This window comes from Pogona vitticeps, chromosome 4, assembly GCF_051106095.1.
Source record: "Pogona vitticeps strain Pit_001003342236 chromosome 4, PviZW2.1, whole genome shotgun sequence".
Lineage (NCBI taxonomy): Eukaryota > Metazoa > Chordata > Lepidosauria > Squamata > Agamidae > Pogona > Pogona vitticeps.
Window position 1 is genome coordinate 195,419,480 of NC_135786.1, and position 14,366 is coordinate 195,433,845.

The 14,366-nt window shown below is 38.8% G+C and overlaps 2 protein-coding genes across 7 annotated transcripts in view; both read left to right on the top strand.

Moving 5' to 3' along the window:
- RP1 (RP1 axonemal microtubule associated) overlaps positions 1–14,366 on the top strand; it is a 276,632-nt gene that overhangs the window by 73,466 nt on the left and 188,800 nt on the right. For all 5 annotated transcript variants that reach the window (XM_072998928.2, XM_072998925.2, XM_078393749.1 and 2 more), the window contains 6 exons: positions 238–389; positions 1,382–1,460; positions 3,949–4,024; positions 8,907–8,983; positions 9,579–9,610; positions 10,041–10,170. In XM_072998928.2, the coding sequence (XP_072855029.2) occupies positions 238–389; positions 1,382–1,460; positions 3,949–4,024; positions 8,907–8,983; positions 9,579–9,610; positions 10,041–10,170 (546 nt within the window). The remainder of the gene's footprint in view (positions 1–237; positions 390–1,381; positions 1,461–3,948; positions 4,025–8,906; positions 8,984–9,578; positions 9,611–10,040; positions 10,171–14,366) is intronic.
- LOC144589330 (uncharacterized) overlaps positions 1–14,366 on the top strand; it is a 146,300-nt gene that overhangs the window by 53,268 nt on the left and 78,666 nt on the right. The gene's annotated exons all lie outside the window — the stretch shown is intronic.

Consider the following 14,366-nt stretch of genomic DNA (forward strand, 5'->3'; position numbering starts at 1 on the left):
ATCAAGGGAAAAGCTGGATCACATCATTCATGACTCTTCCAAGGGGGTACAATTCCATCTAGAAAAGGCTGTACACCCTATTCCCAGACATAAAAGGCATGTCGGTGCTGGGCCTCCATCTTCTTGGGATTCAGTTTCAGTAACATATATAAGATGTTGATTAAGTTAAGGATGTCTGAAAAAACTGTTAAGCACAAATAATGCATGTATGATAAGACAGTTGTCTCTTATTGTCAGTGACAATGTATGAGGTGCACATAGTGACAGGGGATCTATGGAATGCTGGAACAGAAGCTGATGTCTACATTGTGGTCTATGGAGAAAAAGGTGACACAGGATCCCGACAACTCCTTAAATCAAAGAACCCTAGGATGTATCTGAAAGGACAAGTGAGTGGATTAAAATAATAAATTTGTAGGTTTCCTCCTCCTGTCCCCAAACTGTTGCAAATATTTCTACAGATTTATTAATATGCACACATATCTCTAAAGCATAAGCCAATCCCCAAAATTATGCCACTTTGAGTGATATGGTAGGAGATCCTGGCAAGCATCCTGTTCGGTCCTTATGCACATGTGGAGCTCCAAGTGTGGATGTTGCCATGGTGATCCGACAAGTGCTGGTCATAAGCAGTAGTTGCACCTTCCACAACTGGAGTTCTATTTGTATAAATATTGAACAGTATATGGACTATTTTCAGTAGCATATCAGAGATCTTTTGGTTAACAAATGATGTTAACACCAGATTGGCTATTGACCCCACGTGGCTTGGCTTAGATGCTTGAGTTATTTGGGGCAATTTGCTCTGCAGGAATCTTCTGTGTTTAGAAGCTGGCAGGTTGTTGCAAGTGCATGGCCTTTCCCTTCTTGGTCTCTATGGAATGTTTCTTCACTTGTATTAGCCTTAGACAATCTAATAATTCAGTAAGGTCTTGAATAATTCAGCTTGAAAGTGCCTGTTGGACTCCTATTTGAAAATAAAATTTATAGAAGAATAGCCATCCAAGTGCTGCAGTATTTCACAATAAGTTTATGGTCCACATTTGAATTGGAAAAGTACATTCCTTTAGGTATAACCTAAGTTTGCAAACTTGCAGGTATTTCTTAGAGTAAATGCTCAGTAAGGCTTAGTTCACAGAAATCCATTGATCTCAACAGAATTTACTTTAGCACAGACAATGATATGATTTCATAACAAGTATAATGTCAGTATTCAGGTCGAAGATATTTATGGCTGATTTTTCTTGTGAGAGCAAAACATGACCCTCAGTGTGGCTTTAACCAGGAGCTAGCCACAATATTTAATGCTAGATATATTGTTTTTCGAGATATAACTCACATATTTCTCGAATCTGGTTATGTTTTAATTGCTTAATTGCAGACTGATGTCTTCTCACTTGAAGCTGTGCACCTTGGAAAATTACGTAAGATTGTTATTGGACACAACGGACTTGGCTCAGGTCAGAATGGGCAATATAATTAGTGGATGCTATAGCTACACACTGAGTTGTGTAACACAGAAATGATCGATGGCCATATGACTGGTGGGCTCATAGAATCTATGTATGTCTTGAAGAAACAACGGCTCCCTGTGTCAAACAACTGATATGTGAGACAATTGTGGCAAACAAGTCGTATGAGGGGGAAATGGACAAAACATATCCACCATCATTTTATTTATTTATTTATTTATTTATTTATTTATTTATTTATTTATTTATTTATTTATTTATTTATTTATTTATTTATTTATTTATTTATTTAATTTATACCCCGCCCCTCTAGACCATGTCTACTCGGGGCAGCTTTGTAAGAACTGCAACAAAATAGACACTCAGTTTTCACATACAACTGTGTATACATTTTGTACATTTGTAAATTCTGAAGGAAAATAATGTCATTTTTGAAAAGATAAATTGATTTTCAAGCTTCTATTGAGATCTGCAGCATAAAGAAATCAATCCTTTACAGCTACGCTTTTCATTTGCCAATATTGCACACTTCTTCCAAACTTGTCACAATCTGCAGTGCGTACCTCTGTTCTCAGTGGCTAATGATTGAAACATTGGTTGTCTATGCTCCTGGAATGTGGCAAAATTATGCTATATTTTATCATTCAGTAAATGGCAGCACTTCATCATTCAATAGAAGACAATAGCTTTTACAGCAGAATCAGTGGGATTGGATTGTTTTTCCGCAGATGCTAAACATCTCATTGTTTACTGAAAATTGTTCTGGAGAATAATTTGTTTATAATATGTGTTGCCTTTTAATATGTAGTACAAAGGAACCATTTAGACAGCCATGCTTATCTTTGATTCCATAGCACTGGCAGATGAACCCATGGTCTCAGTGGCAAAACAATGTGCTTGAGATGACACTGAGTAAAACCTTTTTGCTCTTAGTGGATATTGGCACAGGAGAGAAAAGAGGGTGTCAGGAAGAAAGACGGACCCTCCTTTGTTGAGGATTAATGGTTTTACAGCTGAGACAGAGTTTTGGTGCTGCATAGGGCATGGATCCATTCATTGTTCGCCTTACTGGCACATCCTGCCGATCCCAGATTGGGAGACCCTTTGAGGTGTTAGAAATGAGATCCTAAGATGCTATGAGCTGCTGTGTGACTGCTTCCACACCTAGAGTTGGCTAGAGTTTTTGAATCCCCACATGGCCATGGAAACTCCTTAAGTATCTCACTTTCCTTGAAGGCCCTTTTGGAGTTGCTATAAATTGGTTCCAATTTGACAGCACGGAATACATCAAAAGATTGTACAATACATGTACCATTTTTGATCTCTAAGAAGCTCAAATTATTGTGTTATGGTTCAACTTCTTGTCACTTTCTTTGTCAAAGAAGTGCATGCTTGCTAATTCCCTTGCAGGAAGCTCAAAAAAGTGTGAATTAATGTTCTCCTCTCTACTGTACCTAGAGTTGGGCCAGCATTGGCCCCTTAGTTGGGCAGTGGCCTAGGCTATTGTCCCTGAGGTCTGTTAGGGGGAAAGGAGAAACCTACCTACTCTCACAGAATAGGATTGTGCCCAGTGCTTACAAATTATAATATCTCACTCATCGGAATTAAAGCATATATTACAGAAAAAGAACTCCAGGCAATTTTACACCTTTTGTGTAAAATCCTTCCTTATTCCTATCAACTGGCAGCTGCTGTGTGTTCAAGGCAATGCCAGAAACTGTGACTTTAGTGAGGGGCAAGGGAGGCAAATGGAATATCCAAATGCTCCAACTCCAGTGCAGCAACCCTTTTCAACTGTCCTGCCTGCACATTATACAGTGGAGTTCTGCTCCTTGAGGTCCAGCCCCATTGGTTCCTTGGAGGGTTTGCTCTTCTTCCAGTATTGTACAGACACATTCAGTGTAAACATGGCTGCCAGCAGAATTCTGTAGCTGATCCTTTATTTTCCTTTCCACACCTGGCAGAGATTCAAACCACAGTCCTCAAGCAAGCAGAAACTGGACACATGCTGATGAGCTCTGTGATGTCCCATTCATATATGTCAGTGTTTCCCGACCTGTGGGTTGTGACACTCAGGGGGTCATGAAGCGTTTTCTGGGGGATTGCAGGTCGCCTTATACATGTTTTAGTGTTTGTTTAATAATTTCTTCCTTGACCTTTCAGAGCAGGATATTAAAGTTAGCATATACGTGTATGTATGTATAAGAAGCAGGCACTCGGAGGGGAGGAGTTGGGAATAGGTCTCTACTTTTTGAGAAGGGATGCCTTTACCCCATTAAAAGTGCCTTTTTATGCAAATGTGGCAGGGGTTGTCACAAGTTGCTTGGCTATTATAAAAGGGGGCCATAACTCGAAAAAGTTTGGGAACCACTGGTATTTGTGAACTATCACCTGATACTGATATCCATGTCTACTGCATCTCGGTTTAACTAAGAATGCAAAAGGTTCATAGTGGGATCTTTGTGATTTCTTCTAGGAAATGGTTGGTTTCTGGAGAAAATTATAGTTAAGGACCCAATAACTAATGTGGATTACCACTTCCTCTGCCACAGGTTTGTGGAGTTTCTAATTTGGAAGGGAAATAATGACCAGCTCATAGTTCCAGTCCATCTGGACTTATCTGTGTGGGTGATGTTTACCTCTTATATCTCTGATCCTTGGTTATATGGCTTTTAGTGTTACTGGTTATTTATACTAGAGATGGGGAGAACTCACCATTTTGGCGAGTTGTCCTACTTTGTGATTCATCAAAGTTCACGAAGCACGAAGCTTCCCCCCCCCATGAACCGATGAAACACGAATTTATTCATTAATTTGTGGGGGGGTTACTAAGGCAGGCTAAGGGAATACAAGCTGCCCTTTGCAAAGATGGCAGCTGCAGCTTCTCTACCCTAAATGAAGCCGCAGCCACCATCTTTGCAAAGGGCAGCCAGTGCCCCTCTCTATAGGCTGTGGCAGCAGAGACAGTGGTGGCGATTACAGTGGGGGTGCGTCGGCGGGGGTGGGTGGGGGTGGCAGCTAAAGTAGGGAGAGGAAGGGGGATATGCTGTGGGGGTGGGTGGCTGTCTATCAGCTTGTCGATCAGCTGATTGGTGGGCTGGTAGGCAGAAATGGGAAAGCCATATAAAGAGAGGGAAAGCTAGCCTTCCCTGTCTTCATATGGGGGATGAATAAAAATAGGGAAATATTCAACCCTTCATATTTGTGGGGGCCTCTGGAACCCACGAATATGATGGGACAAATATTTAATGAATCAGTGATTTCTGATGAATACCACAATCTGTTTTTTATTCGTCCCCATATGTAATTTATACTGTTGTGAGTACAATGATTATTTGCAGGGAGAGGCATAAACCACAGAAGCAAATTTCCACTACTTATCTTGTGCTAGGTCATGTGACTGATTCATAACAAGGAATACAATTGACAACTCATTAACTAGCAGCAATTTGTGGCTGTGATTTAGACCACAGCACTTACAACAGCATTAATAACCCAAAAGATTTTGGCTAAAGCTTCTGGGAGAACTCCTGGCTCAGATTAAACCCTCAGCATTTTCAGCCCTTCCCTGGGCTCTTCTTACCATATGCTTGTTGAAACTTTTCTGCTCTTTATCTTTTTTGTACCATAGAAAAGCATGCCAACCTAACTGTAAATCATGTCCTTTCAACTTGAGTAATCTATCATTATCGAAAGTTATCCATTCCTTTATCCAGACTAATACACAGGCTCTATAATACAATACCCAATCTGGGAGACCAAAACCTGCTCTTTGTTTGGCATCTTGCATTTCTTTGATTTTAAATCTTGGTTTTTTACCTTGCCACACAAATCTCATGATTATCTTGTTAAGTTCTTGAAAAAAATGACTGTTTTAATATTATGTGAATAGTCTGAAATAAAAATAAAATTTTAGGTATACTAGAGATGGGGTAGTTATTCTTCCCATCAATGACGGCTGTAATTTGTCCCATCTCTCTAAGCTATTCTGTATCTCTTTAATCAACTTCATATAATTGTCTTTAAATAATGTACTAGTTTTCTTTGTGATTTTAATCCCTAAGTATCTGACTCTCTTCTCTTCTTGAAAGTTAGTCCTTTCTATTAATTTCTGTCATTCTTGATATCTCATATTTTTAACAAATATTTTTGTTTTCTTTTGGTTTATTTTCATTCCTGCCATATCACCAGAATTCATCAGCATCTCCATCAGGTCTTCAACTGAGTCCATTGGATCCTCCAATATAATAACTAGATCATCTGCAAAAGTTTGCAGCTTAAACTTTCAGTCCTTTTATTTCCTTTTTATCTCTAATTTGCTCAATTAAGAGCCTCGTGGCACAGTGGTTAAACTGCTGTACTGCAACTAAAACTGTGCTCACGACCCGGGGTTCAGTCCCAGGTAACCGGCTCAAGGTTGACTCAGCCTTCTATCCTTCCGAGGTCGGTAAAATGAGTACCCAGCTTGCTGGGGGAGGGGGGCAATGTGTAGCCTGCATAATTAACTTGTAAACCGCCCAGAGAGTGCTTGAAGCACTATGGGGCGATATATAAGCATCACACTTTGCTTTCGCTTTTAATATTTCCAGAGTAAGAATTAATAGTAATGGAGAGAGTGGGCACCACTGTCTTGTGCCTTTCTGTATTTGTATTTCTTTCATCAGCGCTCCATTGATTCTAACTTTTGCCTTTTGCTGGGTATAAATTGCTTTAATTAATTTCAAAAATCTTTCTCCAACTTGTAGCACTTCCAATTGGTGTATCATAAAATTCTAATTCAGATTATCAAAAGCTTTCTCTGCATCCAAGAATATCATACCCATTTGCTTTTCCAGGTGAGCTTCATAGTATTCCAAAGTATTTAAGATTATCCTTATATTAATTTTCATCTGCCTTTTTGGAAAGAAGCCCGATTGGTCTTGATGCATTGTCTGTATTAAGATTATTTTCAATCTAGTTGCCAGCATGGTTGCATATATTTTGTAATCCACGTTTAGTAATGAGATCAGTCTGTAGTTTCTGATTTCTTTACCTTCCGTGTTTTCTTTATGGACGAGAGAGATTTTCGCTTTGGACCACTTTGGTGGCAATTCTCCCTTTTTTCTTCAATGAATTCTAAGAGTTTCTTATATGGTTTAAGCAATACATTTTCTAATTCTTGTAATATTCACCTGGAAGACCATCTGTGCCTGGTGATTTCCCATTTTTTTGCTTTTGGAGGGCTTCTATAATTTTTGCATATGTTAAAGGCGCATTTAAGGACTGCATGTGATCTTTAGTGAGTTTCATTTTATTGTATTTCAGTACATATTCTTTCTGGGATTCTTTGTCTACTTCCTATTTACTATATAAATTTTGGTAGAAGTCCTCAACAATCTTTTTTATTTCTTCTTGTTTAAATTTCTCAGTTCCTGTTTCATCTTTCAGTGTTTGTATTATTGTTTTCTCCTTCTCTTTCCTTAATTTATATGCTAACCATCTGCCTGTCTTGTTTGTGTTTTCAAAAAAAAATTGCTCTGCAAATTTAAGCTTCTTTGCAGTATCCTCAGTGAGCAATATATTTATCTGGTGTTGTACTAACTTTATTTTCTCTTTCAGTTCTGTATTTGATGGATTTTGTTTCAGCTGTAGTTCATCTGAGGCTAATCTATTTTCCAAAATCTTATATTTTTTCTATCTTTCTCTTTTTTGTTTTGATGCAAATTTTATGGCTACTCCTCTAAAGAATGCCTTACTTGCCTCCCAAATCATTGTCACTGGTGTTTCTAGCCTCATGTTCTGTTTGAAGAAGAAGTCCATGTCTTCTTTTATTTGCTTGATAATCTCCTCATTTTTTAAATGTGAAGTATTGAGCTTCCAATTAAATTCTCTTCATTTGCTACCCAGTTGTAATGAAATGGGACAGTGGTCTGCAAATGTGTTACGTAAAATATCTATTTGCTCCAATTCTTTCATTAGGCTTGTTGAGGTCCAACATGCATCAATTCTTGATCATGATTTATGTATGTTAGAATAAAAAGTATAGTCTTTTGTCTTTGGGTAACATGTCCTCCAGTCATCTATGATATTTACTTCTTCTGCCCGTTGTAGAAAATTTCTTGAGATCGTTCCTCTCTCTTATTTTGGTTATTTTATCTGATTTTGTGTTTAATTCTTTGTCAAAAGCAGCATTAACATCTCCTATCACACAATGGTGATCATAATCTTTGTTTGTTAATTCTAGTTGTAATTGTTTAAATAAATTATCTTGATTTCCATTTGGAACATAAATGTTAATAATTAGCCAGACCTTATATATTTCAAGTACCTTGAAAATCCTATTAAATAATAATTGTGCACCATCAAGTCAATTCTGACTTATGGCAACTGTTTTCCAGGGTTTTCTTAGTAGAGAGTACGCTGAAGTGGTTTAGCATGCTCTTCTTCTAGGGGCATTTCTGTGACTTTGTAGCCTGCCCAAGGCCACACAGGCTGACTCTTCACCCTAGGAGGCACAGTGAGGAAACAAACTCCCAACATCTGGCTCCACAGCCATAGACTTAACTCACTGACCTATCCAGTCTGCTGAAAGTTCTATTAGGATTGCTGTAAGCAGGGTCAGAAGACCAAGCAGTCGTAAGATCGAATCCACGCGATGGAGTGAGCGCCTGTCGCTTGTCCCAGCTCCCGCCAACCTAGCGGTTCGAAAGCATGCAAATGCGAGTAGATAAATAGGGACCACCTTGGTGTTCCGTGTCTAAGTCGCACTAGCCATGTGACCACAGAAGATTGTCTTTGGACAAAAAGCTGGCTCTATGGCTTGGAAACGGGGATGAGCACTGCCCCCTAGAGTCGAACACGACTGGACAAAAATTGTCAAGGGGAACCTTTACCTTTACCTTTAAGTTGACTCTAACTTGATGACACATAACAACAAAAATGGTAATGATAGCTTGTTTCGGCAGATGCTTGGATCTGTAATTCAAATTAATTATCTTTTAAAAAAATAACATCCCAAGTTTTGATCTTGTATTTGTTTTTGCCCCTCCTCCACTTATGGAGTACAGTCAAATCATTTCCCTTCACTAAGGCATAAGTACCACAATACTTTTGTGATAGCCAACGTTTTAGAAACAAAGAAAATGAATTGTTCATGCTGGTATTTGTGTGCAACTTTTGCTCTTTGAACAGGAGTCTGAACTACTGTCATGAGCTGCAGCTTCGTAACAGTGTGGTTCAAATTTCTTACTGGATCTGAGCCTTATAATTAAACTGTAAAAGGAAAAGTGGGTAATTTGTTCTACTTTTCAAATTCCACTTACCTATGTTATACAATTATGCAGCAATTACATAATCTGTGTTTGGCCAGCGTAATGACAAGTCTAAAGAAAATATATTTTGATTTCTGTACAGTGCATCTATGCTTACTGCATAATCTCGTTTTTTCCCCCAAAGGTGGCTAGATCAAGGAGAAGACGATGGCAAAATTGTTAGAGAACTATATGGCATTGATAATTATACCTTAGCAATGAGTAAGTATCAGCCAGTGGCAGACCAGAAGATTTCTTGAGGAGTCATGGCATTACTTTATGAGCAACATACATCGAAGATCAAGATCCAGGCTTCACAATGTAAACATAATATCAGGAACAAGATATAAATTGTTTTGATACTCCACCCCATTCCCATACTGAAACCATCCAGGCAGAGTTAAATTATTACGCTCCAGCTGGGTGTAGTTTCTGGGCCAGTTCCAGGGACATTTTTGGAAATGAAGGGGCTTTGGATTCCATAGGTCCAAAGGTGACTGCCCTCCTTTTAGAACACTTGCATTGCCACAACTTTTGGTGGATTTCTGCATACACAAAATGTAGATAGGTGCTCACAGAGCTTTCCGTACGTCCTGAGAGCTGCTGTTGTCATGCTCCCTGCTGCAGCTGCTGCAGTTCCTTTTTTCTGGTTGGGCAGGGATTTCCACCCCATCCAAGCCTGCTCCCACCAGGAGATCTGCAGATTAGAATTGAAATGTAAGTGTTAGTGAACCATGCAAGATTTGTACATGGGAAAATAATATACCACTGATTCTTATAGAATGCTTTAATTTTTCTGGATTTTGTAATTTTTTAGGACAAGAACTGGAAATAAAGAAAACAAAAATGGTAAATATCTATTCTTTTAAAAGCTTTTAAAAATTAACCACTGCACTGAAGTAATTAATGCTGGGAATCATCTGTGCTATTTCTCTCCTCCCCCCAAGAACATACGCTTACTCTCTTTATGTCTATTTCTGTATGTCTAATACAACTAGTTAGAAGAGGTGGTTAATAGATATACATTTGGTTTTGGGGAAGGAGGTCACAGATTACTAGCAAAGCATGTGGTATTTTGTACATATGAATTTGCGGGTTTGATCTTTGGCTTCTTCAGCTGGAGCATGATAAGGCTAAGGAGATCTTCTGACTGATAACATTGACAGTCATAGTAAACCATACTGGACTAGATGAATTTTATATCCTGTGAGTAATCAGCTTTACACGTTGCCTTCTGTGTGATGACAGCTTGTCTATCTTTCCTTTACTACACATGCAGTGGGCAGCAGAAAAGTGGAAATTTGAGAAAGGCAATACTCTTCTGTTTTACAACAAGGTGACCCATGGTTTTATACGCATCAATCAAGAGGGAACAGTTGATGCCCTTGGCAACAAGAAAGACAAATATGGTAATTAACATTTATGTTTTCTGGTGTGGGCTAAGAAGCTGACAAAAACTTTTCCACACTTTTGCAGCTATACAATATAAGAAATAAGACTGAAGTGCTGTAAATTATTTAAATGCAATACTTTATGCTTTGCCATATTCCCACAGGTTTTATGGTCAAAAAGAAATATTACCTCTCAATCTACCTGACTTGCATTATATCACGCAGGCTGAAGAACCACACAGACATCATTGTTTAGTTTCAGAGGGTGAGAACAGTGATTTGACGGAAAATCCATGAACTGAATTCTAAGTCACAGAGCAATGGTTCCATGAAGTAGGCCCCTCCTTGAATTTTGTTTCTCTGAATCATTTTGCTGATTCATTGGCACATCTCCTGAGAAGCACATTGCATTGAACTAAATGGAGATTGCTTCTGAAGCATGGGATTGCACTGCTTCCAGCACTAAATTATCAGGAAAACTTATAAATCTGCTTTTAAATAAAGTATCTTGAAGAATTATTTTTGCAATATGTTCTTTTTAAAAAGAAGGAAAGAGAGAAAGAAATTTAAATTCTAAAAATATCTTTTTTGTTAGTTCATTTTGACAGTAAGCTTGCACTTAACAACATACTGTGACTTAATATTTTTAACAAGTGCACTTCAGACACTACACTTTCTTCAGAAGAATATTTAACTGCTGAGTAAAATGACTTGCTGGAAGAATGCTTTGTACATTCTGGAATAATGTATGTTTTTTCTGTAAATACTCAGTAGCTTTTTACTATTAAATTAATTTCTGCTTTGTACCAAAGAAGAGAGCCATTTTGGGGGGGGGGGGCAGTGACCATTTTGAATTCTACCCAATTCAGAAGTGCAGAAGCTCTACAGGAAAATAAAGAAAAAGAGGCACTACTGAGTATGTTTCAGTGATGTGTTCCGAAACCAAGATAATGAACTTCAATGTTTTGGTTACCAGGGTAACAGCATCTCATAAATTGAGATCTGGGATTTGAAACTCAAATTTTGATGCCCACTCTTCAGTCCTCAGGGTTTGATACCGAAGTCTCAGGGCCAAAGCCTGAGACCTGGCAATCATAAACCTTAGCTTTCTGATATAAAAAAATGCCAGAGCTCAAAGCTAGTTTCTGAAGTGAAACCTATCACAACTGAAGTGACCCAAAAACTCTTTCTCCTAATTCTGATTTCCCTGTTAGATAGAGTGTGAAATAAAGTACTGTATTTTTCCGTGTATAAGACTATACTTTTGTCTAAAATTTTTAGACTAAAAATTGAGGGTCGTCTTATACACAGAAGTAAGCTGAGGAGAGTACAAAAACAAGTGGAGGGGAAAACAAGGATCAAATTGTTCCTGCAGGGCTTTGATCCCTCCTTTCCCCTGTACTTGCTAATCTTTAGCAAAAGGAAAGCAGGAATCAAAGCACTGTAGAATCACTTTGATCCCTGTTTTCCCTTCTGCTTGCTAAGTCCCATGGGGCTTTACAAAAGGAGGGGGGAAAGAATCAAAGCAATCCCATGGCTGTATAAGAGGGAAAGTGATCAAAAAGATCATGCAATTGCAGGATTGCTTTGATCTCTTTCCCCCCTCCTTTTGCAAAGCCCCACGGGGCTTAGCACGAAGCGAGAAAGCAGGGATCAAAGCAATCCTGCAGCACTTTGATCCCTTTCCCCATACACTTGCTAAGCCCCACTCAGATTTCTTAATTTTGGGTTACAAAAATGGGGGGTGGCTTATACATGGGGGCATCTTAAAGATGGAAAAATACAGTAGTAAGTTGTGGCTCAAATATACCAATTGAACCAGTAGAGTTTTGGGTGAATCAACACCTATGTAAGTTCCATTGGTTTAATAAGTCTCCTCTAGTTGTGACGTACTATTAAATTTGAGCTAAATATGTTAAGAAATGCTCTTTGTGTTGTTTGCTAGAAATAATATGTCAGATCCCTAAATCTGTGCATATGGAATCTGGATCTATGGTACATATTATGGATAAGGGTACAATTTTGATTGACTTTCTTTGAATCTGCTCTTTAAAAACGTATAGCATGGATGAAGGGTTAAGGCATGTGAGCAAAAGTGATCTTTTGTAGGTAGAATATTTAGTCAATAATTAGGCTTGAGGATGTATTCAAAGCTTAATCTAGGTGATTCAGTTGTTTCTACCTTATGCAAGGGCAATGTCCTTGCAGATACAGTAAAAAAACAGTTGAGGCTTGGGAATTCATGACAGCATGCCAAGGGATGAAATGGCTTATTAAAACAAAATGATGATGGAACTTTATATAATCTAGTTTTGACTTTCAGCATTGAAAACAGCCTCCAGGACTGAGTCTCAGAGAGTATTAGCAAAGAGAGACGAATTTCATGGGCCATCCATATCATGATCTCCATGCAGGACACTGCTAAGATGAGGCATTTCCTTGACACATTAAACTAATTCCAACAGTACTATGGAAGCACTGTATGAGGGGTGCTGATAAAGGTCGAGCCTTTCCCAGAAAAAAATGAGTTAGGAAGCTATAAATTGCAGGGTGTATTGGCCAAATCAACTACCTATGATTTTAACTTATCTTTCATGTTCAGGTCCAAAGTGAACATGGCAGCACCTCCAGAAAAGTTCAATGTGGAAGAGCATAGGACCATAATCAAGTTCCTCTTTCTCCAAGGGAAAGGTGCAAAGCAGATCCATGATGAAATGTCACAAACTATGGGTGACAGTGGTTCTTCATATGCAACAGTTAAATGTTGGATTGTCAATTTTTAAACTGGCATTTCGGTGTTCAAAGTGAGAAACCTAGTGAGAGGCCTACATCCATGACATGATTATGGAAGACCACCGGATATCAGTCAAAAGTATTGCTATATATCTGAGAATATCACATGAGAGAGTTGGTGCCATTATCCACAACGACTTGGAAATGAGAAAGCTGGCAGCAAAGTGGATCCCCAAACTTTTGACAACCGAACAAAAGAGGAAACATGTGGAGTCATCGGTGGCTGTTTTGGAACATTTTGCAAGAAATGACTCAGATTTCCTGGGGCAAACTGGTAACTGGTGATGAGACATGGATCTACTGTTATGATCCTGAGACAAAGGAACAGTCTAAGTAATGGAGGCACAGTGGTTCCCCCAGGCCAAAAAAGTTCCAAGTGCAAAGGTCAGTGAAGAAGCAAATGGCAACAGTTTTTTGGGATAAGAAGGGAGTTCTGCCGGTGGACAACCTCCAACAGGGTTCAACCATCAATGCACAATATTACTGTGCTTTATTGATGAAGTTGAGGCAAAACATCAAGGAAAAATGTGGAGGAAAGCTCTCCAAAGGTGTCATCCTGTTGCATGACAATGCCTCATCACACACTGCAGGTGAAACAATGGCAAAACTGACATCCTTAGGCTTTCAAGTGATGCCCCATCCACCCTATTCACCCTGGCTCCTTCTGACTATTATCTGTTCCCCAAACTCAAAAACACCTAAAGAGACAACAATTTGGGAGTGTTCTGGAGGCAACTAATGCTGCAAATGAATGGTTACACCAGCAGTCAGAAGAATTTTACTTACAGGGACTTAAGAAGCTGCAGGATAGATGTCGCAAGTGCATTGACTTCCTGGGGGAATATGTAGAATAGTGTGGTAGTTACAGCTTCCTAGCTCAATTTTTTTCTGGGAGAGGCTCAATAGTTCTCAGCACCCCCTCGTAATTCTAGAGGATTGAGATGGAATTAAGCTGGAATGTAGCCATCTCCATCATCATTTGAACTTGTTTTCCTGGAATTGTTTGCAAGGTTAAAGATGCATGGCCAACTCTCAAGGGTCTTTGCAAGTTAATATAGCTTAATCTGTGACAATAACATTTAAACCAAATTGAACATCTGATTTCTTTGTCTATTAGTGGGAGTATTAGATTCTCAATTAATTCATCTTTTCATTGCAGGATCATGGAAACTTTTGTGTGTTTCCTCTGGTGGCTGATGTTCATAATTCTCTGGAGAAACATAGGGTATCCTGGTGCATGGAAAAATAAAGTAAAAATCAGTTGGTCAACTGAAGCTTTGATTCTCCTCATTGCCATATGCTGTCTTTTTTGAAGAGCAGATGTTTGTCTTTGCTACATTCCATGTGGCTCATGCTTGTATGAATATGATGTGCTTCTTCAAAGGAATAAGATACAGTTTGACTTTCTTGGACATGCCAAT